Source organism: Nilaparvata lugens, chromosome 7 (assembly GCF_014356525.2).
Source record: "Nilaparvata lugens isolate BPH chromosome 7, ASM1435652v1, whole genome shotgun sequence".
Classification (NCBI taxonomy): Eukaryota; Metazoa; Arthropoda; class Insecta; order Hemiptera; family Delphacidae; genus Nilaparvata; species Nilaparvata lugens.
This window is the reverse complement of record NC_052510.1, coordinates 17965691-17993488: the sequence shown is the minus strand read 5'-3', so window position 1 is coordinate 17993488 and position 27798 is coordinate 17965691. Positions and strand designations below refer to the sequence as shown.

The window sequence follows — 27798 nt, the reverse complement described above, 5'->3', positions numbered from 1 at the left end:
AGGGACACGTTGCTCGAAACAATAAGGCATTCAACCTGACTGAAGTTAGAAGGTTAACTGAAGAATGCATTATGAAGGTGACAGGTAAAGAATGGGCTCAGGTAGTAAAGCATACTAAAGACACAATACTGAACGCTTGTACACAAGATGGTCTGAATGAAGCAGCTGCTAGTCATAACCTCTACTAGTCATAACCTCAATTTCATTGCTGGCTATCAATAAGTATAGAGGTGAGTCAACTTACTTTGAAGAACTAGCATTCACAATATCCTATGTCCATTTTTTTCTAATTGAAGATTATTATGCCTTAGCTCTATCTTTATAAGCTTTCGAATGGAATACATGTGTTTCCATAATATAAAATCTCTCTTCAAAACATATGTTTGGAATCAAACTGTCTCTTGTCCAGTTCAAGATGGCGACCTCACTATACTCACAGATTGTCATTAGTTTTTGTTTCAAAATGTCCTAAACCATATATTCAATAACAAGTTGACTGGGCAGTTCTGTTTCAAAATGTCCCTTGTCCTCTCTGGTTTCAGATGTGACACTACTGAGAAAAGAACTAAAATAAGATTAATTCCATATTACTTCTTCATGTCTCTTGAATATTTTCAACAGTGGCTGCCCTGCTGTTCACTGTGGCAATCGAAATAAAGAATTCCAACGATAGGTTATGTTGCTGCATTTGTCTGAGAGTCGTGTCTTGAGACTGCTCTTTAGTGATTTAATTAATATTATTACTTGTATATTGATCTTTATTCACTTAAAACAGCAATAAATGAGTGTATAGTGATAAAAATTTCTCATAATGAAAGGTTTCAACAGTGTTATTGTGCCATGTGAAAAGGGTAAAGGACGAAAAAACTCAGGAATCCTGAACAGTGGGGTCGAGAAAAACTCAAACGATATTCTTGTAAATGTTTGCCAAAACTTCCTCAATGCAAACATGCTGGAAATTCACTTAGCTGTCATAAACTCTCAATGCAAGATACTCGAAAATTTCATCAAGTTTACTCAGATAAAAATAAACAAGTTCAGGACAGTTTTATTCTGAAATACACACACAGTGAGTCTCCCAAACGTGCCAGACCTCGAGGTGAGCGGAAAATGCTCACGGAAAGCATAAATACCAAAATGTACAAACAATAAAACCAAACTTGTGAAGATCTGCCGGAAAAGCATCTGTGATATACTAGGTGTCAATGAAAAACGAGTACATCGAGTTTGCAAGAGACATTTTACAAGTGGAGTCCTGCCTACCGAGAACCGTGGGGGTGACCACAAGTCTCATCGGTTTGTAGATAAGAAATCGGCTGTAAAAGCATACATTGAAAAGATTGTTCCATTAAAAAAACATTATTGTCGTGCTTCGACAAAAATAAAGCAGTACCTTCCTTCATATCTTTCAATTGTGAAACTACACGGTAAATGCAATGAGATTTCTTCAGAGTGCCCTATTCATACTTCTATGACATTTTCACGAAGGAATACAATCTGAGTTTTGGGAGTCCAGCTGTAGATAAATGCTCAAAGTGCATCGAACATGAACTTGAAATTCAGGCTGGAGATACATGGTATACTGCACAGCAAATATTGCATAAGAAAAGGAGTGAAGCATTTTTCTCATTATTAAGAGAAAAAAATGAGGGAGAGAAAACCATTTCATTCGATTGCCAGAAAAATCAAGTGTTAACACGCATTCCTGACCAAGCTGCATACTTAGAGTAGACAATTTTATCTATATAACTTTACTGTTTGTGAGGGTACATCAAAAGATCAACAACCAAAGAACAAAGTATTTATATATTCTTGGACTGAAGCAGTTGGGTCTAAAGGTTCAGCACAGATCTCATCAGCAATTTTCCACAGATTGAAAAATATGGATTTTGAAGGAATTTTTTACTTCGACTTTTTGCAGACGGATGTGGAGGTCAAAATAAAAATTTCTCCATGATATACATGGTTATGTATTGGCTCCAAAATTTTGCACCTCCTCATTTGAAGGAAATTCGTTTGATTTTCCCTGTGCCAGGCCACTCATACATTCCTCCCAAAAGGATTTTCGGTAGGATTGAAATTGAACTACGTGACCTGGATACAATCATTGATCGAGAATACTGGGACATTTTCAATATACATGAGACAGTATTTGAAATGGGGGATGATTGGTCTGTATATGACTGGAAGCTCCTTTCTCAACAAACTATGAAGAAACCAGGACAATGGCACTTCAAATTCAGCTCAACAAAACGATTCATCATCACTCGAGGCACAACGCCTACAGCTCCAATTCTGATCAGAGGTGAGCCATGGTACCAAACCGACATTGCAGTATCAAAGAAAGTCATCAAGCCAAAGTTGGATTTCAGTGAATTAATTTTACCAGTGGTTCCTCTTGGGGCTCCCATAAAACAACTAAAGATTACAGATGTCAAACGCCTGTTGCACCTGCACTTTGGTGAAGGATAGGAAGCAAATCCAAACTTGCAATATAAAAGAGACATTTTTAATGGGGACACAACAAATAAGTCATCTAAGGATGAATTGGAAGGTGGGATGATGGGGGATTCTGATGACATAATGTAAAATGTATTTATATATCTTTCAAACAAATTTAATACTTCTGTAAATAAAACATGTCCTTTTTCAAAACTCACATTCACTCATAAGTTGAGCTTTTGAAACAAAAAGTCCTTTGTCCATTTTTTTATTTTCAAAATGTCCTATGTCCAACTTTTTGTTTCAAATGTCCCATGTCCAAACTTATTTGCTTGATTAAAAATAAACTATTGATTTAAGGATGATAATATTCTGCACGAATGATAATACAAGTTCAATGAATAATAATTTCTTTTTAATTTAAGTCAAGTGTCAAAGTTGTTCCACATTAAAAAGTTTTGTATTGATTTTCCACAAATGAGGAAAGATGGACCATGGCTATTTTGAAAATAAACTCCTCCTATTGTTAGATGATAGAGATTTTGCTGTTGTTTTGGTGAACGTGATATTTTTAGCTCAAAATTTTTGTGTTTTTATAGAATTATTTTGTGATTTTGTAGTTAGTTACATGTTTTTACGGAAATTTTATTATCAATCTATCTAAATTTGGAATTGTTTGTTTTATTCTGATTTGTATATTCAGATTGATGATTTGGTGTATGAATCGAAATGGACACAACCTACATAATATTTGGACAATTTAAGACAAAATTAGGAAATTGAAGAAGTTTTGGGCAATAGCCTGTTTTTTCCGACTATTGTATTGTTTGCTCAAATAAATAAATTTAAATGGATGTAATAAATTAATTTTGAAATATGGGTCATCTTTAGTGAAATATATCAATATAATTGATAGTTTTATATTATTTAATATAAGTTCATGTATAACTTACAGTGTTGACAAGAAGAAAAATGTTACTCTCTTTCCAAACAGAATACTAAATTGTTAAAAATTGATAACTCCGAGACTTTGATTGGATATTACAGACCAAATGTATTCTGAGAAAATGAAATTATTGCTCCAACTATACTTATAGCAAATAAAAAGATGTCTAATTTTAGTTTTGATCAAGTACATACTGCAAACATGAAATTTCAACAACTTGATGATATTGATGAATTACCTTTACGAGACAATAGAATATATATCATATATATTGTTGTAATTACTATTATTATTTATTTCTATTGTAATTTTATTGATATTAATTTTTATTAATAGAATTTGGTAGAAACTCTCCATTTCTAAATCAAAAATAATCGTAATTCTGGCGTAGATAACGATATGGTTAAAACAGATTCCCAACAAATGTATCCAAGATTGCCATGTAACTAATACTTAATTTTTGAACTTTTATTTAATATTTTTTTAAGCTGAGGCCAGCTTCACACTTAGGGGGAGGAGTTACATTTGGTATCCCCTTTATAATGCTGATGTAGCTATGCATTGTTATTTCTTAGCCATTAGTTTAGTTGCTTTTTCGAGTCAGTCTGTTGCCAGAGCTCGTAGAGCATACATCGCTTATAGCCATGTATTAGATGTATTGGTATGCTGAAATAAATCTTTTTAAAAAGCCGGTTGGTTAATCCAGTTCCTTAACTATGGACCAAACAGCTCAAGTCATAATTAAATCAGTCCATTTTTATTTTATCATCTTTTTTGAATAAAAGAATCATGAATAAGTGTATTTTGAACCTACTTTGTAAGTTTCATTGTGATAGGGCCAAAATTATTCTTGAAAATTATGTTACTAGAAAACTTTGGGCTCCATTTGATCAAAACGGTAGTTTTGGACTTCAGTGCTTATGTCATATTATGACCAAGGAATTGATGTTAATCGATGTAGTGAAAAGATAGCCTGACTTTTGGACTATTATGGTTATCAAAATTTGGGATGAAACGTTTTTGTTCCTGTTGTTCCTTTCTCAATCACTTCTATGATTCACTAAATAAATAATAAAATTATCACCACTAAAATCACCAAGTACCCATTACATGAAAAATAAATGCTTCTTCATTGAATGTAAGAACAATGAAACAGTGTTTTATATTGGATAAGTATTTGTGGGCTGGTACTAAATGAGAATTGGCATGAATTATTATTATAACATGATGCAGAGTGGATAAGTCGAAACATTTTGTGTCTTAGAGAATAAATCGAGAATTATGTACGGTAGGCCACTGTTAGTTAATTGAATTAAACAATTGATTGGAGAAAAAACACATAAAATAAAATATATTCATATCATAGGGAATGATGGCGTAGACTATACACTATAGTGTATTTTAACAAAATGCTCATCATCATAAGGAATGTAGCGTTGTCCCCTGGAGCTGTAGAATAGAGTTGCTGCACAATAACCCGTTCTGCTCTATCGATTCTTCCTTCAATTGGAATGCTTCAACCAGAGACAAGATCATAGACTCGCAATGATGAAAAATTATGTGTCTCAAGCCTAGTACTTGAAAACGGGTGCATCAGATTCCGATCACCAATCCAAAATGTTGAGCTCGTAAAAAGGTTCAGATCAATAGTACACAGCAAAGTACGACAAATTCCACGCTAAAAGCGTCTTGTCATATTTTATACATCATCCTATCGAGTAGTGATTGATATCAGACTGATAATTGCCAATATCTAATGAACACTTTCAAACTCAATCATCAGTGGAATATGAACATTCGAATAGACAAGACTACTTATCCACTTGGATTCACTGCAGTTTCAGTTGAGATATTTCCGACGCCAAGGCAGCTGATGGGTGATGCGACTTATTATCCAGTCCATGAGAAGTCATGTCCTTGGTCAGCACATTGAAATTCACCCACACTCTCCCTTGACTTCGAACGCGAGTTACTGTAAAAACAACATGAGACAGTCAAGAATTATCAAAAAATATCGATTGATCAATCCACAGAAAAAACGAAACTCAAGCCCGTATAATTAGTAGTCTAAATCCATAACACTACAGGCTGCTTACTCTGTTCAAATTTTTCATTTTATGAGAACAAAAAATGTTTTCCTTTTTCACTAATACACGCGAAAATGTATTTTATCACACTTTTGTTTATATAGTATCCCCATAGTAAGGTCCACGTTACAATGGAAGATTAACAGTTATGGTGCTATCCTTGTCTATCATACGACAAAGCAGATAGCGCAATCCTTTTCTAGCTCTGCAACGTTGCCAGATTGCTGTTTAACAATCTTATTCTTCCTCCTTGCCTTTTTCTCATTATTTGGGATTAACTCTTCTTGTTCAAAGTCTCCAGTTAATAAGTGTCGTATGATTTCCAGATCCTAGGTACTATGATTAAATTTGTCAGGTCAGTTTTTATCAATATAGGAATATAATCAATTAACAAAATATTTAATCTCAATCAAGAAAATGTATTATTTAATCATTGAAAAATGTATTTTCTTAATCAATAGAATACAATTTATTATTTTTAACAAAAATTAACAGTTAATATCACCTCAGATATACCGGTATCAGCTATCTTCTATAGAAGGCAGTGGCAAGGTAAAAAATCGGCAACGCTGATCTCCTATCTTTCTCCACTGCCATTATAACGTGAACCTCACTATGGACTATATTTCTGATCTTCGTTGTGATGATTATTTTCAGTTTATTCAGAGTATAAGAGCGAATTATTATTTTAAACCCTTTGAGATAAAAATCAAATCAAATCAAATTTTATTCACTCGAAATTGATACAAAATATTAACAAAAGTATAACACGACAATTTACAAGTAAACAACATACTACTCACAAAAAGTACAGTATGTTACTGGACTTTGTCCGCGAATAGGAGTCAGATCCAAAGTGTTATAAGTAAGATTATTTAATTTATAGCTTGATATAGTTGAGGATTCAGTAGGAGAAGGAGTTGGAAAGAAGAAAGATTTAGAAATTCAAGTATGATGTAATGAAGATGATTGAGTGCAAGCTCGCACATACAAAACAAGGATTTTTGCATCATTTACCATTATAAATTAAAAATTTCACCCATTTTTAGAAAAAGAGCGATAAGTGCCTATCAATCTACAGAAAAATAATATTATTAAAATATCAATCAATTCCATAGTGTAGTAAAAATAAAAGAGCATAAATGGAAATATTACCATAGATTGAGAATAATTCAACAGTAAGACAGTTAGTTATTAGTGAACAGAAAATTATTTAGCGAGACAAAAAACGTATTACACAGCAAAAATTGATGGAATTTTTAGTAATCAATACAAGGTTGATTAGATCAGTGGATATATATTGAAGCTTATCAACTTAAAACCTTAGAGAAGCTTTCCACCTCAACTGGCGAATGAAGCCATAGCCAAAGCTTAGTTTTATTCATAAAGTGTTTATGGGTATTTATTCTTCTCAATTCAGGTGGAAGTAAGTTATAAAATTTCGGAGCAAGTGAAAGAAAACACCTCTGGAACGAGGTAGAGTTCGATTTTGGAAGCCTGACAATCATTTGAGTAGTTTGTCGAGTTACAACAGAAATTTCAACATCATTGTTATATACTGAAACAGATCTGTTACCACTTAATTGATAAAATATATACAGAACCTTCAGCACATAAGTGTGTCTCAGTGGTAGAATATTCAGTGCTTTCAAAATTGGAAATGTATGCGACCTATTAATTCCCTGTATAATCCTTATTACAGACTTCTGTAGCACCACAAGCCTTTTATAATGAGAAACGAAAGTGAGAAAATGAACCGAAAATACGAGGTTTTTGGGCCACCATGTATCTAGCACAAGGAAATTTTGCATGAAGAAATTGGTTCTGGACTTCTCTCATGTATCTAAATAATATATTAAAAAATCATAACTACAACATAAATTGCAAGCACACACCCTTTTTTATGTCTATATTGACTGGACTAATAATGAACGCACTGTATATTTGGGAATGATTGCCTAAATACCTTCTCTTCCTTCGCCATGAGCTAGAACTCTAGGATCAACATACTCTGGTCTCCGACCCGTCAGCCATGATGTAACACGTTGAAGTACAGAACTTGATTCTGGTACAAACATTGCCACCCTATGAAAAACAGATTATTTATTTATTTATTGAGAGTACATTAATGAAAATAATAATACTTTTTGTGTAGTTGAGAAGTTGATATTGTGGTAATTATTCATATTGAATGAAAAAGACTAAGAAATTGTCAAAAACCACAGATTTATTGATACTTAGAAAGACCGGTTTCCGTTATTACACCATTGTCAATCTCTGATAAACTCTGTAATAACCGAAACCGGCCTTTCTAAGTATCAATAAATCTGTGGTTTTTGACAAATTCTTAGTCTTTTTCATTCAAATAATAATACAACTAAAGAGGTTTACAGCTTAACGCCAAAACAAATCTCATTTACATCAAAAGTATGATACAGAGCTGGATTAAGAAAAGATAAAATTTGCTTAAAAACAGTTTTAGATGAAATATCTAGAGAAATGTTTTGGAAATAAGAACTTGAAATTAAAAACTAAAACAAAACTTGATTAAGAAAAGAGAAAAAAGTAGCTTAGAAAATTAGAAAGTTAGAGAAAAGTTGGTTAGGAATAATAACTAAATATTAAAAATTGAAACAAAACTAAAATAATAAAACAGAAAAAATTTGATTGGAAAATAGAAGGGAAAAATGAAAGAAAGAATATATTGAAAGGTCTGCAAGATAATATGACGGTTAAAATTGAGGAGATTTGAAACAGAATTTGCGTAGAATATCACTTAATGTGTCAAGAATCGGATTGAATGTATTGTACAGACGCAATGTTTTTTGAAGGAAACCATTTGTATGTTGAAATGTTCTAGACCTTTCTATTGTAAATAACATACCGGTATTAAATTGTGGTCGGTTTGATGGGATAAAGAAAAACATAAATTGTACAAAATTAGGAGCATCTATCTGAGCATCTGAGCATTATATTTCCAGTGTTGTTAGCATTGTGATATTGTGTTAGCATATGCTATCACATTAGCATTGTGAAAAAATTTAGTTCATATTGTAGTTGAATTCATTGTAGAATTCTTCATTTTTGCGATAATTTACATTCGTAATTCATTTTTCCCACTTTTCTTCATTAGCAATAACTTCTTTGCCCTTGAGGCCATCTCACACCGCCATAGCGTCGCTTGATATACGTCTTTTGAAATATATAGCCGACGTATCTCTATTTCAAATTGACGTAGTGCAGATTTATCATTAGAGCGTACATTTGTTACGTCTTTCAAAACACGTATTAGCTACGCTAAGGCCGTGTGAGATGACCTTTACATTGAGATTTCACACAAGTTGGCTATTCAAATCTTTGGTAGAAATTCATAACGACGCAACCGGTTCTTCCACAGAAATTAGTTTTAATGCATCTAAAAACTGTTCAACAAGCAGCTCATTTACCTAGAAAACTCATAATTTAAAAAATGTAATCTTGCCAGGCTTAACTAACCTCTCTGAACAAACAGATCTCATGCCGTATCAAGTCATTTTAATTAAAATTGAAGTGTCAATTCAAACATGATTTGAACACTCATTGTACTAATTGCACAAGAGTCTCGTTTGTTCATAAATTTAAAATAGATGCGCATAAGATTTCAGCCGATCGTATTTTTCTCGATCTTGATGAAAACTGATAGAGTAATCAAACGGTGTTTCAAGTAGGCTGAGTTACTTACTTTACTTTAGTTGAAATTTCTGTAACTTCAATGAATTTGTGGATTTGGATTTTGAAGAAATATTAAATTTTGTATCGTTTCTTAAAAGATTGCATGTGAATTTAATATTGGAAGTGATTCACCAATCAGTAGACAGAGATATCTAATAGCCAGATTAGAGTAGCGCCGTGCTCACGGTTGTGTTGTGTTTAAGACTGCTCCACTGACTGAAATTTGCAAGCTTAGGAATCACTTAATGGTGATTCCCTTACAATAACCTATCTAGAACTAGACTTTTCATATCTGAACAACGGTTGTGTATTAATGGGAAAAAAATTCTTTTTTGATCATTTTTCAAGAATCAACAGTTATTTTTTGTTGATACACCATCGATGTTTGTAGTTACATTACAATATTGTATCTTCAAAACTCAAATTACAGGGCGTTCATTATGTTGCGCAGATCAAAATAAACATTTCAAGATGAAATAAACATCAAAAGTGGGGCATTCGGTGTGTAGTAGCTACCGCATGCATTTATGCTATTTATGCATAAAAACTTATGTAAACTGTATTTAACATGTAAAGGTTCTAATAGGTCTGCAATAGTGTTTTGTGTACAATACTGTAGGCCTAAGCATGTATTTTTTACAAAAGCGAGTGTTCTTGAATAGTATTATACTAGTAGGCCTATTCAACACCTTCAGAACTTTTCCTGTGGGGTTATATCGAGGGCATTATGGGCATTTCTCTGAATAAACTGAAAAATAATGAACATTACAAAGACGATTATAAATATTATTTCACGGATATTTCATAAACAAAAATGTTATTAAAACCAATTTTTTGTGTGTATAATATCTAGAGGCGTTGAATACTGGTTTTCAATTTATTTATTTCAATACACATCTCATTAAATACAAAATTCATATATATTTTAATCCCTCTTGCTTTTAGCTATTTGAAGGCTTTTAGCTATTTCAGCTATAAAATACTGTTAATGGGGTATGAGAATTTTAGTAGGATTATGTTCATGAGTATAAAGTACTGTTCACTCGTTGCTCTTGGCAAAACAACATTCTTACACTATTGTACACAAAATATTACTCTAGACGAGTTGTAACATGTACAAATTGAATTACTTTACATGGGTTTTATACATAAATTGTAATGCTATCATGCGGTAGCCACACACTGAATATGAAAACCCAACTTTTTACAGACTTGTTTATTTTAATATGGGAGACATAATGAACGTAATGTACATTCCATTTTCATTCCAATCTATATAATTCTTCATAAGTTGTAGTATTCATGGAATAATATTGACTATATTGTGAGCTATTGTGAATTAGTAGATGAGCCAATAAAATAATGTAATCTGAATAAATAAGGGAATCTAATCACCATTCCTACATCTTTAACCATAATTATTGTATTACAAAGGGATATGAGATCCCTTTCATAACTCTGGCCAAAGTTTAGGATTCATGTAGAAATCAAGGCTACCCTCAATGACTGACGAATTCAACAACAAATGGTATTACCTGACACTGGAGGATCCAGACTGGACTGGGAGATGGCAAATGCCATATCCTCTGACAACATCATTCCCAAATGTATCCTGTCCGTATACGCTAATTATCAACTGAGGCCCTGCAATCGAAAAAACCGTAAAGCATTATTATGAATTATAGAAAAAAATTAAAGATGAAAAACAAATCTATTATAGCCTATGTCTATGAAAAAAAAACAGTTAGAAAAATGATTTATTAAATTCAATTAAGTTCATTTAAACCAAAAAGGGAATACGTAGGCCTATTGATAAGAAAGAATATATAAGAGTGACCTCATGAAAAAATAATTGGTAAATTTTCAATGCTACAGTACCTGCAAGCATGTATGAGTCACTAGAAAAGACAGTTAGGAACTAATTATTTTACAAGATCATTGATGCTTCAATCTAGAGCAGCGTAAAGTAATGTTCACACCAAAATCTGCAGCTCTGCAGTCTGTGAATGGATTTTTTAAAAAGATCTGTTGTCGACTTAAACAATGCGACTGTTCACACCGATATCTGTGTATCTGCCGGCCGATGTTCCAAGAAAACTCTGCTCGCATGCGAATGTTTTCAAATCGCTCTGGGAGTAATTTTCTCCAGACATCCAAGCGGACGTTTTCGATACAGATCTCTCATCACAAACCTAAATCACGTAAAAATGAAGATAGGGGAATTATAGTTTCAGATTCGGATTCAGCACCTTCAAATAATTAATAATTTAGCTCACGTTTGTTCAAAATCATGAGAAATAAATGTAATAATTAAACATTTTGGAATTAGAGTGCAACTGAAAACAGCGAAAATAGCTCTATCAGTCCGAGTAAAATAGCTTGGTCTGAACATAGCTTAATGTTTTTGTAATCTACAGATATCAACCTCTCATTCATGTGAAAATGTATGATTCAAAGATAATAAATATTGCAAGTACAGTAACAATAAATCAAATTTGCCGGCCAGGTTGGTCTAGTGGTAAGGAGAGTTGGAAACTTCGGTCTGTTGACACCGCCTGGTTCGTGGGTTCGAATCCCACCGATGGCATAGACGTTTTATCATCTCATTTATTCACCCATGCACTTTCCGTCAAGCGGCTTATTGGCAGGGAATGTATAGCTGGCACGTTGCGTGCACACTGAGCTCAAAAACAACTGTAGGTAACAGTGATTGCGACAGCTATGTTAAGTTTGGTTAGTTTTAATTTAAGCAAAAAAGAAAATCAGTTGAAATAGAATAGAAATATCCAGTACAGTACCGTCTTTTTATTAATTCCATAACATTTCATAATTTTGAAAATCCTCTAAAAATTTCGAAATGTCATCACATTTGTTTATATTTTTCTCTGCAGTACGCATGATGCTCATATATTTTCACAACGCTCATAGAAAATGCCAATATGTTACAATAATGAAAATGCACCACACATGGCCCGCTACTGAAGACTCGCGATCAGCTGTAATTGGGATCGCATGCATTTTCCAATGCTTTTTTATTGGTCAGCTGGTCGCAATTCTTCAATACATGCCGGCACGTTAAAAATAGGTTTGTTCCTACATGATGCCAGTAATCTCATGCCAATATAGTGGCAAGTCACTACCTGCGTAAACAAAGCCCTAGTGCATTCTGATGACGTCAGCACAGGTAGGGCTCCTACAGCAGAAAAAAAATTATGATTTCAGCTGATCTATATCAGCTAGTGTTTTTATTGATGTAGGAGCCCTACCTGTGCTGACGTTACCATCAACCACCTGTCATGCACTATTGCTTTGTAGGGCTCCTACACCAATAAAAATGATTTCAGCTGATCTATATCAGCTATTGTTTTTATTGGTGTAGAAGCCCTACCTGTGCTGATCAACCACCTGTCATGCACTATGTCTTTGTTTACGGAGGTAGTGGGCAAGTACCCATTTGGACAGGGAATGTAAGAGGCACATTTAAGAGACCACGTTCGCGCCGCATGCCCGCTGTCAGCTATTCCCTGAATTTCCTTTCTAAAAGCAGTTTATTAAAATAGCTTTCAGTGGTTGAAACATGTTATGCTCTGATACAATATACTGTGGAAGGGTAGGCCTACTGTACTGGACGATATTTTGATTTTATTTCAAGTTTCAACTGATGAATTTTAATGTGAAGCAACAAAAAATACTCTATTTTTGCTTTTATTGAAACTAGTCGAACAAGACAAATACTGCTGTCTTTTGTTAATTATAATACATTCAGTTCTTATAGAATTCAGTGTGTAGGCCTACTTGCCACATGCGAAGTACCAGCTCTGTCAATAAGCCGCTGTACCCACAAAAATCTCAAGCAAAAAAGCTTTCTCAAAAAGTGCGAAAAAGCTCATTCGGGCACCATCCGCAATAAAAAAATTAATTTAGAGGAATGAAAAAAATATTGAAGCGGAGTAGGAACTTAATAGTTCTTTCTCCTATTAATCGTTTGAAATTTAGAAATAAATCTCTTAGATTTATCAAGATACTGTAACCTACATAAATATTACACATTGAATTATTGTAAATTATAAGAAGCTGTCATGAGTTTGTGAGACGACAGAAATACCGGACAAGATGTAAATGATAATAATACTAAAAATATTTATGGTTGATATTCTATTATTCATCTAGAATTGGAGTGAATGATAATTTGAAAGTTGACAATGGTGAAACATCTAATATACCATGTTATTGTTATTTTAATATTAAGTTGATAATGTAGATTCAATTCGATATTGTTAAATTTCCAGTTTTTGCAACATGAAAATAATATTAGTCATTCTAGTGGTATTTATTCTCTTCATTTGAATTTAATAATAAAGAGTTCAAATTCAAATTCTTTATTCAAAAAAAAAAAAAATAATAATTATACAATCAAATGCATTCCAAAAATCAAATACAATATTGTTTCCTAATTTCTAATATGTGTTTCTGACCAGTAATCACAGGTTTAATATGAACATTGTATGCACTCCCATAGCATATTATTCCATAATTTATTCTAGAACCAATAATTGCATGGTATAATTGTAACAATACTTCTTTTGGACATAACTGTCTGAGGTAATAGAACTTCCTTATGTATACAAATAACTCATTTTTTATCTTCTGTACATGATCTGACCAAGTGAGCCTCCTATCCAATATGAGGCCCAGATATTTAACTGTACGTGCTTGTTTTATTGTTTCACAGTTACACAATATATTATTCACCTGTTGCGCACAATCTAATTTATGGAAGTAAATACTAGTTAACTCCTGATCCGTGTTTTGAAGATTAAATTGTATTATATTAGATTTGTCTGTGTTGATAGTTAATTTATTTTCGCAAAACCACCACCTAAGGTGCTTAAGATCCATTTCTAATTTATTTTTAAGTTCTTGATTTGTTTTGGCCGAATAAAATATAACTGTATCGTCTGCAAAAGATGTAATCTTTCCCTGTAAGTCACCATCCGTCAAATCGTTAATAAAGACCAGGAATAAAGTACTTGATAACACTGATCCTTGAGGAATACCTATGGTAATGTCCCCGGGTTCACTCAACGTATCGTTAATTCTGACCCTTTGACTCCTATTAGATAGGTAGCATCTTAACCAATCATTGGCAATTCCTCTTACTCCTGATAAATCAAGTTTTTTTAGAAGCATGTTTTTATCAATTGCATCATATGCTTTAGATATATCAAGAAACAGAGCTGCACACTTATTATTAACACTAAAACTGTCATTTATTTTTGAAATGAGATTTTTAATTGCCGCTTCTGTACTTCTTCCTTCACGGAAACCATATTGGTTATCACTAAAAAAGTTATTATTTTTATAAAAGTTTTCAAGTCTAATCTTGAATATTTTTTCTAAAATCTTGGAAAAAACCGGTAAAAGTGAAATTGGGCGGAACTGATCTATGTTTTTACAATTTGGCTTTTTAGGAATAGGTATAACTACGCTGTGTTTGAACATGCTTGGGAATTTTCCTTTGGCAATACTCAGGTTAATTAGATCGGTTAATTTGTTCAAATAATTCATGTAAGTTTTTTTAATCATGCTTGTGCTTATCCCATCTACACCTGGCGAAGATTTATTTTTCAATTTTCTTATTGTACTTGCTACTTCCTCCGGATTTGTAGGGTGGAGAAAAATTGAATTTGTTGGAGAATTGTATGGAAACCTTATTTTTGATATTCTAGCAGACTCTTCCCTGGTTTGCAATGTGGTTTGTTCTAATTCATCATTCATTTTATTCACAACATTTAGAAAATAAGAATTAAACGAATTAGAAATTTTATTACTATCATGTATGCTATTTCCCTGCTCATCAACAATCAGTTTTAGTGGTTCTTTATTTTTTTTCAATCCTATTAACGCGTCAATTGTTTTCCACGTCTTTCTAATGTTTCCCTGGCTTTCTCTAAACAGTTTTGAATAATAATATTGTTTTCTTTCTCTCAGTTCATTACGTAAGTTATTTTTGAATGTATTGTATATTTGTTTTAAGTCGTCATTATTAGGTTGTTTGATAACATTCTTGTATAACTCATTTCTTAAGTTTATTTGCTTGATCAGATAACTATTTATCCATGGCGACCTATATTTCTGTGTCAAGTTATTTTCTAAAAGAAGATTTTCTTGTGAATCTTTGATAGCGCTTTTTAAAATGTCAATGAAATTTTCCCATCCCTCATCAACTGATACTGCTGGTATTTCTCTATCCCAATCAATCGATGATAAAATATTATTCAACTTCCGGTAATTGATTAGGCATATTTTTTATAATTTGTATCTGCTTCTTCGTTGGATCTCTTCAATCCTTCAACTTTAAGTATGATTGTACTGTGATCAGTTATATCTAAATGTAGTATTTCTGGAATTAGATTAATTTTATTCAGTTTTGTTCTATTTTTGCCGGATTTTAAGTAAAGATGATCTATTAAAGAGTTGGAAAATCGGGACCTATGAGTGTAATCAGTATTGAGTGATTCAAATCCAAAACTATTCATTAAATATTTGTAATCGTCAATAATTCTGGTGTTCTGAAAAAGATCTATATTTATATCTCCCGTGAAAAAGAAAGGGACCTCATTGTTTTCGTTAATATTAAATATTTCTTCTAAGTACAAGGTTAATTCGTTAAGAAATATTTTGGGTGAGTTTGATTGCAACCTGTAAGCAGCCAACAACTGAAATTCAAAATTATTATATGAACAAGATATATGTACACAGTCCGCTGAAATAAAAACTATTGTCTTTGTTTTGAACGTTATCTCACTGCTTATATAAACCAAAGTTCCTCCTGCTCTGTAGTTATGATTGAAATTACCATGTACGGAATAGCCCTCTATATGATATAAGTCTATTTCATTCTCTAGTATCCATATTTCTGTCAAGACTATTATTAGCGGGTTGTTTTCTAATTTCCTCATTTGCACTAAGAATAAATCGAAATTACTTCGCAGACTGCGTATATTTTGATGAATAATTAGTGTTTCTCTGTTACTTATCTCTGATGACATTTTTATTTACGGTACTGACACTGTTATTTTCTTGGTTACCTGGCTGCTTAGATGCACTTATCACGCTCAACTTTTTCACTTGTTCACTGTTCTTGAGTTCAATAACTGGTGTTCCGTCTTCTTTCCTAGCTAGAATCTTCCCTTCCTTGATCCATAGGTATTTGATGTCGCCTCTTTTGAAGATCTCTCTCGCCATGGTGAAAATCCTTCTTCGCGTAGGTGCTAGACTTTCATTCACATAGACTGGATGGTCCGTTGTTTCTCCCATCTGCTTTGTAGAAAACTGCCTCGTAACTTTCCTTTTATTCAATATTACTTGTTTGTCTGTTCTACGAACGAACTTGACAACGATTGGTGGAGGTAGGTTTTCATTTCGTTGTTTAAGTCTGTGACAAATGTCGATTGCATCTGCTTTTATTTTGTGTCCTAATGCTTCGCTCATTCTACAAATGATTTCTGTTACATCTTCATCCTGTTTTTTGGGTATACCATTTATTTCCAGCATGTTCGATCTTGAGTATTGTTCCATATCCTCGACGCGTTCCTTCAGTTCTGCATTTTCTTTCCTGAGGCTAGCTACTTCTGTTGAAAGCTTATCGATGTTGATGAGGCATGTGCTAATTTGCTTGTTTTGTTCATCAAACTTCTTATTTATGTCGTTAATCGCCTGATGACATGATTCAATTGATTTCCCAAGCTCCAACTCCATTTTCTTAATATTCTCCTTCATCGACGTCTGATTTCCTGCAATTACCTCAAGAACTCCTGCGAGTTCTTGGAGAGTCACGTCCTTGTTTCCTGTTGTCGATTCACTCACCATACTTTTGCGACGTGTAGAGGAACAGCTGCTACATCTCCAAATTTGTTTGTTTCTCTTTATGTAGTCCGCATCGTCCTTGGTCATTTTCACACATCCTATATGAAAATTCGCTTCACAGTCGACACATGAAATCAGCTCACCTGAATTCCGAACGGATTTAGAGCAAATAAAACAAGACATTTTTAAATCTTCAAATAAAATATTCACTACAGCACGGTTCACTAGCACGAAATATTTTGTTACGGAACGTTTAAACTTTGCACAGCTGACTCAGCAACCACTCCGATACGACCGCTCTCGTCGAGCTCTCAATCATTACTGGAAAAGTTATTACGATGATTATTGAAAGTTAAGTCGATGATAGAGGTAGTATTGTCCATTCTTTATTCAAAAGTTTTTTGTTGGGTGATGCACATTGTATACAATTGAGCTCAGGTAATTAAGCGAGTTGATTTTAATATGAAATACTTATGACAGTATCGGAATCCCCATAAATATAGAAAGGATACATCAACATTTGATAGGGCCTCATCTAGCAGGCAGTCCATGTTTGAAAAGTATTAATTTTTGGTAACTAGAACCATCCAAAAAAAGAAAATAATTTCCATTTTGTTGATTCAACAAAATTTTCTTAGACCTTCTTAAGACATTATTCAATTGAAAAAACTAATAACTTACATCCGTGAGGATTGGTGCTCTTGAATGAGATTTCTAGAGGGAAATTCCACACAAATAATTGACGACCATCTTGACTTTTTCTTCCAATCTGCGATATGCCTTCTTCGATTCCCTGTAATACAGTATTATTTCGTATATTTTCAATTTGAACAAACCAGTACCGTAATACATCAGTTCAGAAATACACGTTACAAATACAAATTATAAAAATTGAATTGCAAGAAATCTTTTGCATGGACCATGGATGAATTGGAGATACTTTCATCACATCATGATTACGGTATAATTTTTTATGATATTAAAGTAGCTGATATAGGCTACTATAGTCGAATCTTTCATTATGTTACAATCAAAAATGTAAAACAATCAAGTCTACGACAGGCCACATTAGTACCCTAGGCATAGAGGGTACCAATATTTCTAGAATACATGTATTCTAGGTACCTTAGGGGGTACGTTACCAAAAGTAAAAAGAGGGGTTTTATAATCATCATGCATCCTAGTTTAGAACTAACTTTAAAAGCCTTTTCAGCTGAGATAAACTAGCTTAGTTGAAATAAAAATTTGCCGTGATTATAGGATATTATCTGAAAATGTTTTTACATGCAAAAAATTACGATTATAATAATAGCGTAAAAATAGAGGCTCAGTTGAATGAACTAAGGTAAGAATGATACATTATAATTTACTTATAGTTGAGCACATTATAATTGGCAGTACTTAATCAACATTGGTGTTGCTATCCTTGTCTAGCATTCGACAAGGCCTATAGCAGTATCTTTTTCTAGATCCGCAACGTTGCCAGAACATTTTCTAAAAATGTAAAACTATAATTAACAAAATATTTCAACTAGATTATGAAAATGTATTATTAAATTAATGAACAATATATTTTCTTGACGAATAGAATATAGCTGATCATTTAAAATAAGAATGAACAGTTAATATTGAGTTTACATCAGATACAACGGAATCAGCTATCCTTTATAAAAGGCAGTTGCTAGGCAGAGGATTGGCAATGCTGTTTTCTTATCTTCCTTCACTGCTATTATAACGTGGACCTTACCATAGTAACACAAATTAGGTCTAACCAAAAAGTGAAGTTATAGGCCCAGTCACACAAGTCAAGTCGACTGTATTAAAGTGCTAATTAAAAACGTCTTCCGCATATATGTCATTGGTTCTCGTTATATGATCAACTTTCCTTCTAAGTTAATCAACGTAAAAATACAACAGACTTTTGTACAGCCGGGATATAGTCTAATTGATCATATTAAAAATGTACATAGCTTCTTGGGCCAAGAACATTACTTAACCTTAACATTACAAGCGTTTCACGAAAGCAAAATTGTGAACTTGAGTTATAATGAATTTCTACAAACTAATAATAACAATATAAAAACTTGTAGTGCCCTTAATTATTGAAAACTTAAAAATATATTAACGACTAGTTTCGACCAAAGGTCATTTTCAAGTTAAAATTAAATATCGGGGGATCGAGCTTTGATCTGGAGTGTAAAAGCATAGAACATATTTGTAACGTAAGATTGAATTTATAGTTTATATTTATTTATTCATTTTCTCAGTCGTACAATTATTTTTATTTATATGAGGAGGCACAACAGGCTTATGCCCAAAACTGTCCCTTTTAAAATTTATACTAGTCCAAATCAAAATCTAGGTTAAGCTACTATCACTCATTAAAATAACAATTCATTCACACTTTAAAAATATTATTCTACACTAACAGCATCTAGTTAATATATTGGACTTTCTGAAGTAAACATGTTTTCTAAAAAAAAAACGAAAATAAGTTTTTCTTGTTGAATTTTTCTTCTCGTGAGATCAGCTAAATGATCCCAGACGACAAAATTTCCAGCTGTTTTTCCAAGGACGTATTTATCCTTTTAATGTCCTTCAGCGAGTTATCCCAGGGTTGAGACCTAGTGCAATCGAATTTTTATATCATAAACCTACTTTGTTCCAAATTTCGTGAGAATCGTTAGAGCCGTTTTCGAGATCCGGTCACATACAGATATCCTATTATATTAAGCGAGCAATTTCTGTATATTTATATCTGGATGTTCAACGGATCTCGAAAACGGCTCTAACGATTTTCACGAAATTTGGAGCATAGTAGGTTTATGATATAAAAATTCGATTGTACTAGGTCTCATTCTTGGGAAAACTCGCTGAACGACATTAAAAGGATAATTCATCCTTAGCTGAAACATCTGAGACTTTCGTCGACTGTGGATAGTAAAAAAGTGAGTGAGCGAGTGAGTATGTGAAAAAATAAAAATATCGCATCCCCGAAATTCGTAAAATGGCGTATAGCCAGCTGTGAAATATAAACACGATCATTTTAGAGAATTGTATTCTGTTTATCAATAAATAACAAATAACGAGAAAAGCTCCGTCCCCCGATATTATATATATATAAACATAAAAACATCTCAACATATAAACAGAAATTGCTCGTTTAATAGTATAGGATGGCATTTTATTAATTTGTACAAAAGTAGCCCATATAAGTGAGTGTTTTTATGAATTTCTACAAGTTTACAAGTGATTTGATTGTTACGAACAAGTTAGTGATTTTGAATGTTTTAAAAAGATTTTCATTGCAGACAACAATCATTGTCAAAATTACTAGTTCGTAACTGAGAGTTTTTATGTGTTAGCTTAGCTCATTGGTTGTTTTTGTACTATAGTATACAGAATGTTTACGAACTCCCTACCAAATCTCTAGGGCATTGTTCCTAGGTAAGAAACATATCAAAATATCATATTTAAATTGTCCGGAAGTCTTCAGTTACTCACACAGCGGCCATTTCGCTTTTTTCACAATTTTATTTTTTTCTAAATAATGGTTGAACATAAGAAATTGAAACTTTGCACTACCATTTATAACAACTAGACATGGCTACAAAAAAAATTATGATAATTTTTCAAATCCATAAAACAAAATGGCGACTATTTAAAATGTTGTTTCTTGAATAACTCAAAAATCGTTGGTTTTACAAAAGTAAATTTTATTTGTAAATTTAATTACCTATCGATTGGTACCTGATTTTCTAAGATTGAACTAATATTGACTGAAATATTATGGCAGCTCTAGTGATAGGTGACCGCTGGGGGTTGGTTGCAGTGCATGCCAAGGCATACTTAAATAGCTTACAAATGACATGCAAAGCAGACGAAGACTGTTGCATTGTTGTGGCAGACTTTGGCCGCATGCCTTGGCATGCACTGCAACTAACCCCCAGTGGTCACCTATCACTAAAGCTGCCATATCTCAGTTAATATTGGTCCAATCTTAAAAAATCAGGTACCAATCGATAGGTAATTAAATTTACTAAAAACAGTTATTGTTGTAAATTCTTTACAAAACCAACGGTTTTGAGTTATTTAAGAAACAAAATTTTAAATAAACGCCATTTTGAATTATAAATTTGAAAAATTATCAGATTTTTTTGTAGCTTTGTCCAGTTGTTGTAAATGATTGTGCAAAGTTTAAATTTCCATTACCATTAATCAGAAAAAAATTAAGTGAAAAAAATCAGAATGGCCGCTGTGAGATTAACTGAAGACTTCCGGACAATATTTAAATATGATATTTAGATATGTTTCTTACCCAGGAACAATGCCCCCTAAATTGGTAGGGAGTTCGTAAACACGCTGTATATATAACACAGTGGCCTACATATACTGTGTAGGTTAAAAAGTCAGCAAACAATGAAGTAGAATGTACAATAAAAGTATATTGGTTTTGTTTAACAATATTAATTTTTATAACGGATGAAAAAAGTAAATTAACAAGAAAATAAGTTATGTTTACTACTTTGGGAACTTTGGACTTGTAAAATTGTATACCATAGATTTTTGTGAAACGTGAGTACTTGTCAACTTCAAGTACTTGTCCGTAACCATGATTGGTATTACAATACTTGTAGCTTCGTAAAACAGGCCCCTGATGGCAATGTAATTTACTAAATGATCAATTGAATAGGTAGTAACAAAAATCTAATCTATCATAATTTATTTAGCCTATAATATACAAGCTAGAAAGTTCATTAACAGTGATGTATTTAATTTTTGGGTAATTATTTCCAACGGACACATCAGGTATTTAAAAAGATGTACTTAATCTATTCTTTATAAAACTTATGGATTTGATTATGCGATGATATTTTGTTTAACTTGAAACAAAACTTTTTCTCTTTGCATTTGAATTATATTAATATAAATTCTTAAATTAACGTTCTTCACTCATCAAGGTTAGGTTTGGTTTATGTTTTCCTGAATGTTTTTTCTGATATAATTACTAAACCGATTGGACTATCATGTGGTTGCCTAAATCAAAATCATAAAAAGTTTGAAAAAATTAAATTAATTCAGTAAGGCCATGCTGTAATGTCATTATGATAATTCTTTAAAATTGTAGTTTATATTTTAATCAACAAAGTTTGTTTAAAACTCTTTAACCAAGTTATTTCAAAATGGGTTCTGTTGGATGTAGAGTGAAATATATGTAAAGCAGGAGGTTCAAAGATGAGGAAGTTTTGATTCTATGTTGAAACACAACATTCTAAAAAGTGTTACAACGTGTAAAATGTGTGGGAAACAGTGTAATTTGGCCAAAAGAAAGGAATAGACAGTTAAAGAGAAGATAATATGACGATTGGGAGGAGCGCAATCAGCGTATCCACTATTTCTTTGAGGCGGCGGTAAGTACTGTGCGTTCGGAAAGTTCCTGTGCCCCAGGTGACATGACGAGAATAGTTTCACGGTTAGGTTGGTAGCGCTGTGCTGTTGCCGAACACAGCGAGACCTATTTTAAGGAACTTTACGCATCAATTAACAAAAGTGGAAATGAGTAATTGTTGGTTCCAACAAGACGGGGCAACAGCACATACATCTAACATCTCAATGGCTTTCCTCCGCAACGTGTTTGGTGAACGAATAATTTCAAAGAATTTGTGGCCTGCAAGATCTCCTGATCTGACTCCCCCCGATTTTTTTTTATGGGGTGCGGCAAAACAAACAGTGTATCGCAATAGACCACACACGATTGACGAACTTAAAGCCGCAATAACGGCATACATTAGCGAAATCACTGTTCTTCAGCTGCATAAGGTGTTTGCAAACAAAATGAAACGAGTGCAATGCTGTATTGATGTCAACGGAGGTCATTTCGAACACCTTTTATAAACAATGTGATCATGTATTAAGGTATGGTTTAAAAAAGTTAATAAGGTATTGAATAATTTTTTTTTTTGAAATGCTTAGTCATTTCTTTATACATATTTTCATTTTTCCCTAGTCACAATTCCACTGCACAGCGACTTTCCGAACGCACTGTAGTATGTGCCGTAACCGCACTAGTAGGTTACGCACTAGAAAGGTTTGGTTGGGATTGGTTTGGTGAAATTAGTTTATCCTTTTGCATTGGAGTTTTGAGTGTTCAACAGTGAAATAATGGTACATCTTCACAAAAGATTTTTTTGTAATGTTTGAAAAAAGTAGTGAAAATTAAAAAAAAAAGTTAAAATACCTGATGTGTCTGTTGGAAAAATTAGCAATTTTTTAAATAAAAAATAAAAGCTTAAAATTCGGCTGCACTTTAGTATATGGGCCGCGGAATCTAGCATTGAGACCTACATAGATCGATAGAGGAGATCAAGACGAGATCAACCATGTATAACATTGTTGTCGATTTCCAAGGATTAGCTGAAAAAACATGGCGGAAAGTTCAAAATTTTTATATCAATTTTTATTTTTAATAATTTTTTTATGGCTAAAATATGTTTAAAACTAGTGCAATCTTATATAAAATTTGACGAGGAATCTAATGAAACTAATTTCAGGTTCGTAACTTCAGTAGGTTTTGAGATATTACAAAAAATGTGCAGAAAAATGCAAATTTTTTGCTTTAAAAAAGGTTAACTTGTTTTCATGATGATTAATAGGTATTTTAAACTATTGGTTTTAGTAGAATGATAAATTCTAAAGAAAAAATGTCCAGTCACTTGATTACCTAAATTCAAAATTGTTCGAGATATTTGGGCAAATAAAAATATTGCAACTCCATTTTTTGCTATCTAGGGAGAACTTAGGATAGAAAAAGCTTAGATTGGGGAAAGCTTAGGTTAGGAGGAGCTTGGATCAGGAAAATATTAGGTTAGGGGAATCTTAGGTTAGAAAAAGCTTAGATTAGGGGAAGCTTAGGTTAGGAGAAGCTAGAGTCAGGAAAAGCTTAGGTTAGGGAAATCTTAGTTTAGGAAAAGCTTATATTAGGAAAAGCTTAGGTTGGGAAAAGCTTAGATTAAGAAAAGCTGAGGTTAGCAAAAGCTCAGGTTGGGAAAAAGCTATGGTTGGGAAAAGCTTGGGTTAGGGGAAGCTGGGTCTGAGAAAAGCCTAGGTCAGGGAAATATGGGTTAGGAAAACTTGCATTAGTAAGAGCTCAACTTAGGAAAAGCTTAGGTTAGGAAAAAGCTTAGGTAAGGAAAAGCTTAGATTAGGAAAAGCTAAGGTTAGGGAAAGCATAGGTTAGGAAAGAGCTAAGGTTAGGAAAAGCTTAGGTTAGGGGAAGCTTGGGTTGGGGAAAGCTTGGGTTCGGAAAAGTTTGGATTAGAAAAATCTTAAGTTAGGAGAAGCTTAGGTTAGGGGAAGGTGGGTCTAAGAAAAGCTTAGGTTGAGGAAAGCTTGGGTTAGGAAAACGTAGATGAGGAAAAGCTTAAGTTAGGAAAAAGTTGAGGTTGGGAAAAGCTTGGGTTGGGAGAAGCTTGGGTTAGGTAAAGCTTAGGTTAGGGGAAGCTGGGTTTGGGAAAGCTTAGGTTGGGGAAAGCTTGGGTTTGGAAAAGCTCAGATTAGTAGAAGTTTAGGTTAGGAAAAGCTTAGGTTCGGGGAAGCTGGGTCTGAGAAAAGCTTAGGTTGGGGGAGCTTGGGTTAGTAAAACTTAGATTAGAAAAAGCTTAGGTTAGAAAAAAGCTTAGGTTAGGAAAAGCTTAGATTAGGAAAAATCAAAGGTTAGGAAAAGCTAAGATTGGGAAAAGCTTAGGTTAAAAAAAACTTAGGTTAGGGGAAGCTACGTTTTAGAAAAAATCTAAGGTGAGAAAAAGCTTAGGTTAGGAGAAAAGATAAGATTGTGAAAAGCTTAGGTTAGGGAAAGCTTGGGTTAGGAGAAGCTTACATTGGGAAAATCGTAGGTTAGGAAAAGCTTGATTTGATTCAATTATTTTTACAATCTTTTAAAGCTTCTAAATTGCATTGGAAGCTGAATAAAATGTGATCCTCAATATCGGTCTGCACTTTGCCTATGCAAACATATTGAACTCTTCTGAAGCAGAAATATTAAATTTTCTTGTATTTTTTCCAAATATCTTAATAATCTATAACATTTTTTAACCTCAAATCTATTTTAATGAATTCCCTGCAAAAATCCCAATGAGATTTAGCCAATTTAGTAGTCACTAAAAGTAGAAAAAAAATTAAATTTGAGAATTGAAGAGTATTGAGTGTGCAATTTTTTTATTTTTCCAAATATCTCGAACAATATTGAGTTTAGGCTATCAAGTGACTGGACATTTTTTCTTTAGAATTCATCATTCTACTAAATCCAATAGTTTAAAATACCTATGAATCATCATGAAAACAAGTTAACCTTTTTTAAAGCAAAAAATTTGCATTTTTCTGCACATTTTTTGCAATATCTCAAAACCTACTGAAGTTACAAACTTGAAATTAGTTTCATTAGATTCCTCGTCAAATTTTACATAAGATTGCACTAGTTTTAAACATATTTTACATAAGATTGCACTAGTTTTAAACATATTTTAGCCATAAAAAAATTATTAAAAATAAAATTGATATAAAAATTTTGAACTTTCCGCCATGTTTTTTCAGCTAATCCTTGGAAATCGACAACAATGTTATACATGGTTGATCTCGTATTGATCTCCTCTATCGATCTATGTAGGTCTCAATGCTAGATTCCGCGGCCCATAAACTAAAGTGCCCTATTAACTGTTCTTCAGCTGCATAATGTGTTTGCAAACAAAATGAAAAGAGTGCAATGCTGTATTGATGTCAACGGAGGTCATTTCGAACACCTTTTATAAACAATGTAATCATGTATTAAGGTATGGTTTAAAAAAGTTAATAAGGTATTGAATAATTTTTTTTTAAATGCTTAGTCTCTTTATACATATTTTCATTTTTCCCTAGTCACAATTCCACTGCACAGCGACTTTCCGAACGCACTGTAGTATGTGCCGTAACCGCACTAGTAGGTTACGCACTAGAAAGGTTTGGTTGGGATGGGTTTGGTGAAATTAGTTTATCCTTTTGCATTGGAGTTTTGAGTGTTCAACAGTGAATTGACGGTACATCTTCACAAAAGATTTTTTTGTAATGTTTGAAAAAAATAGTGAAAATTAAAAAAAAAGTTAAAAATACCTGATGTGTCTGTTGAAAAAATTACCAATTTTTTAAATAGAAAATAAAAGCTTAAAACTCATCCAAAATAAACCATTTGGTAGCTTGAAGATAATAAAATGATAAAAATTACCGTTGTATACGGCACCGGTAATATTTACACTTATTAGAATAAAATCAAACTTAAAATTTAATACAAATTCTGATCACAACTAGGCCTACTAAGGTAGGCTATAACCTAACTTAAATAGATTAATTCGTCTATTCTGAAATCAAGTATTTCCAATCAAGTCAACAAAACAAAATAACATAACCAAAACACTGGAGTATATTTTAAAAACTACTTTTTTAATTTCTTTTATTAAACAGCTGGAGCTGAAGTAGACAAAAACGTTGATGATCTTGCAATGCATACTGGGACAAAATGGCTTTTGTTTCCTTTAACTTGGAATAATATTACTAAAATAATAAAGTACCGTAGCTATTATTCTAATACTATTTGAGTCTATTTGGAGTTTTTCCATCTGAATTTTATAATATTAAGCATACTTACGGATACAATGTCCCAATCTGGGCCACACATAAAACAATATTTACAATAAATATCGTCAAAGTCAGGAAAATCAGCTTTTTCAATTTGACCGACAACTGATAATAGAAATCCTGAAGACATTGTTATTTAATGAATTCAAATGTTCAAGAAAAGCGACTCGAATGAACAATATAAATAAAAATTCAAGAGTTATCTTTGAGACTCAGTAATGAACTAATAAACAGAAGTTACAAAACTTATCAACCACGCCAGCTACCAGTTTTCGGTTTGCCATTTCCGGAACATAACCTCACTATGTTTTGAAAGTTCTTGGTTTCTATGGCAACCATGACTGCGTATCTTAGACCAGTTATGGAATAGACACGTTGGGTGGTCTAGCCTCTGAAGCCAACATTTACTGCCATATCACCAAATCGTGACGTCAGCATCGGATAGAAAACTTTTCTGCAGTTTGTTTACATTTTTTTCTATCCGATGCTGACGTCACGATATGGTGATATGGCAGTGAATGTTGGCTTCATCAACTTTCAGTATGAATATACCATGGGCCGTGTCTGTTCTAGATTCAAGAATATAATATCTTCTAACATAGAAGATAATTATATAGATAGACTAATAGAAGATAGATTGTAGATCTATTCTATATTCTGTTGTTCTATTTTATAACTGGGGCCTATTTCACAAAGGTACAAAATTGTTACCAACCATGGTTACGAATAAGTACTTGTAGTTACAAGTTTACAAAACTGATTATAAAACTTCAAACTTATAGAACTTGATTGACTTGACTCTCAATTGTGAATTGCATTTTACAAGTATTGCAACTGATATTTCCAAAACTTGGGAAATATTTCCTTTGAAACATTGATTGAAAACTCTTCCTCTACAACTGGCTGCTGTTTCATCGGCATTTCAAACAAGTTGGAATCTTGTTTCTCTCCTGATGTGTCCACTGTCCATTTGAGCTCACGCTGTCTTTGAAGGCCCTAGACCAAACCGGGACCTTGACTCTGGGCAATTCGAGCTAAATTGGAAGCTCACGCTGTCTTTGAAGGCCCTAGACCAAACCC

At 33.0% G+C, this 27798-nt stretch overlaps 2 protein-coding genes across 2 annotated transcripts in view; one reads left to right on the top strand and one right to left on the bottom strand.

Moving 5' to 3' along the window:
* LOC111047271 (cytochrome P450 4C1-like) overlaps positions 1 to 27798 on the top strand; it is a 437563-nt gene that overhangs the window by 164464 nt on the left and 245301 nt on the right. The window lies entirely within an intron of this gene.
* On the bottom strand, positions 260 to 27023 carry LOC111053242 (B9 domain-containing protein 1). Its single transcript, XM_039432230.1, has 5 exons — positions 26729 to 27023; positions 17737 to 17848; positions 10722 to 10830; positions 7442 to 7560; positions 260 to 5360 (listed from the first exon to the last, which is right to left on the bottom strand). The coding sequence occupies exons 1-5, from the start codon at positions 26846 to 26848 to the stop codon at positions 5218 to 5220; spliced, it is 603 nt and encodes a 200-aa protein (XP_039288164.1). The 5' UTR covers positions 26849 to 27023; the 3' UTR covers positions 260 to 5217.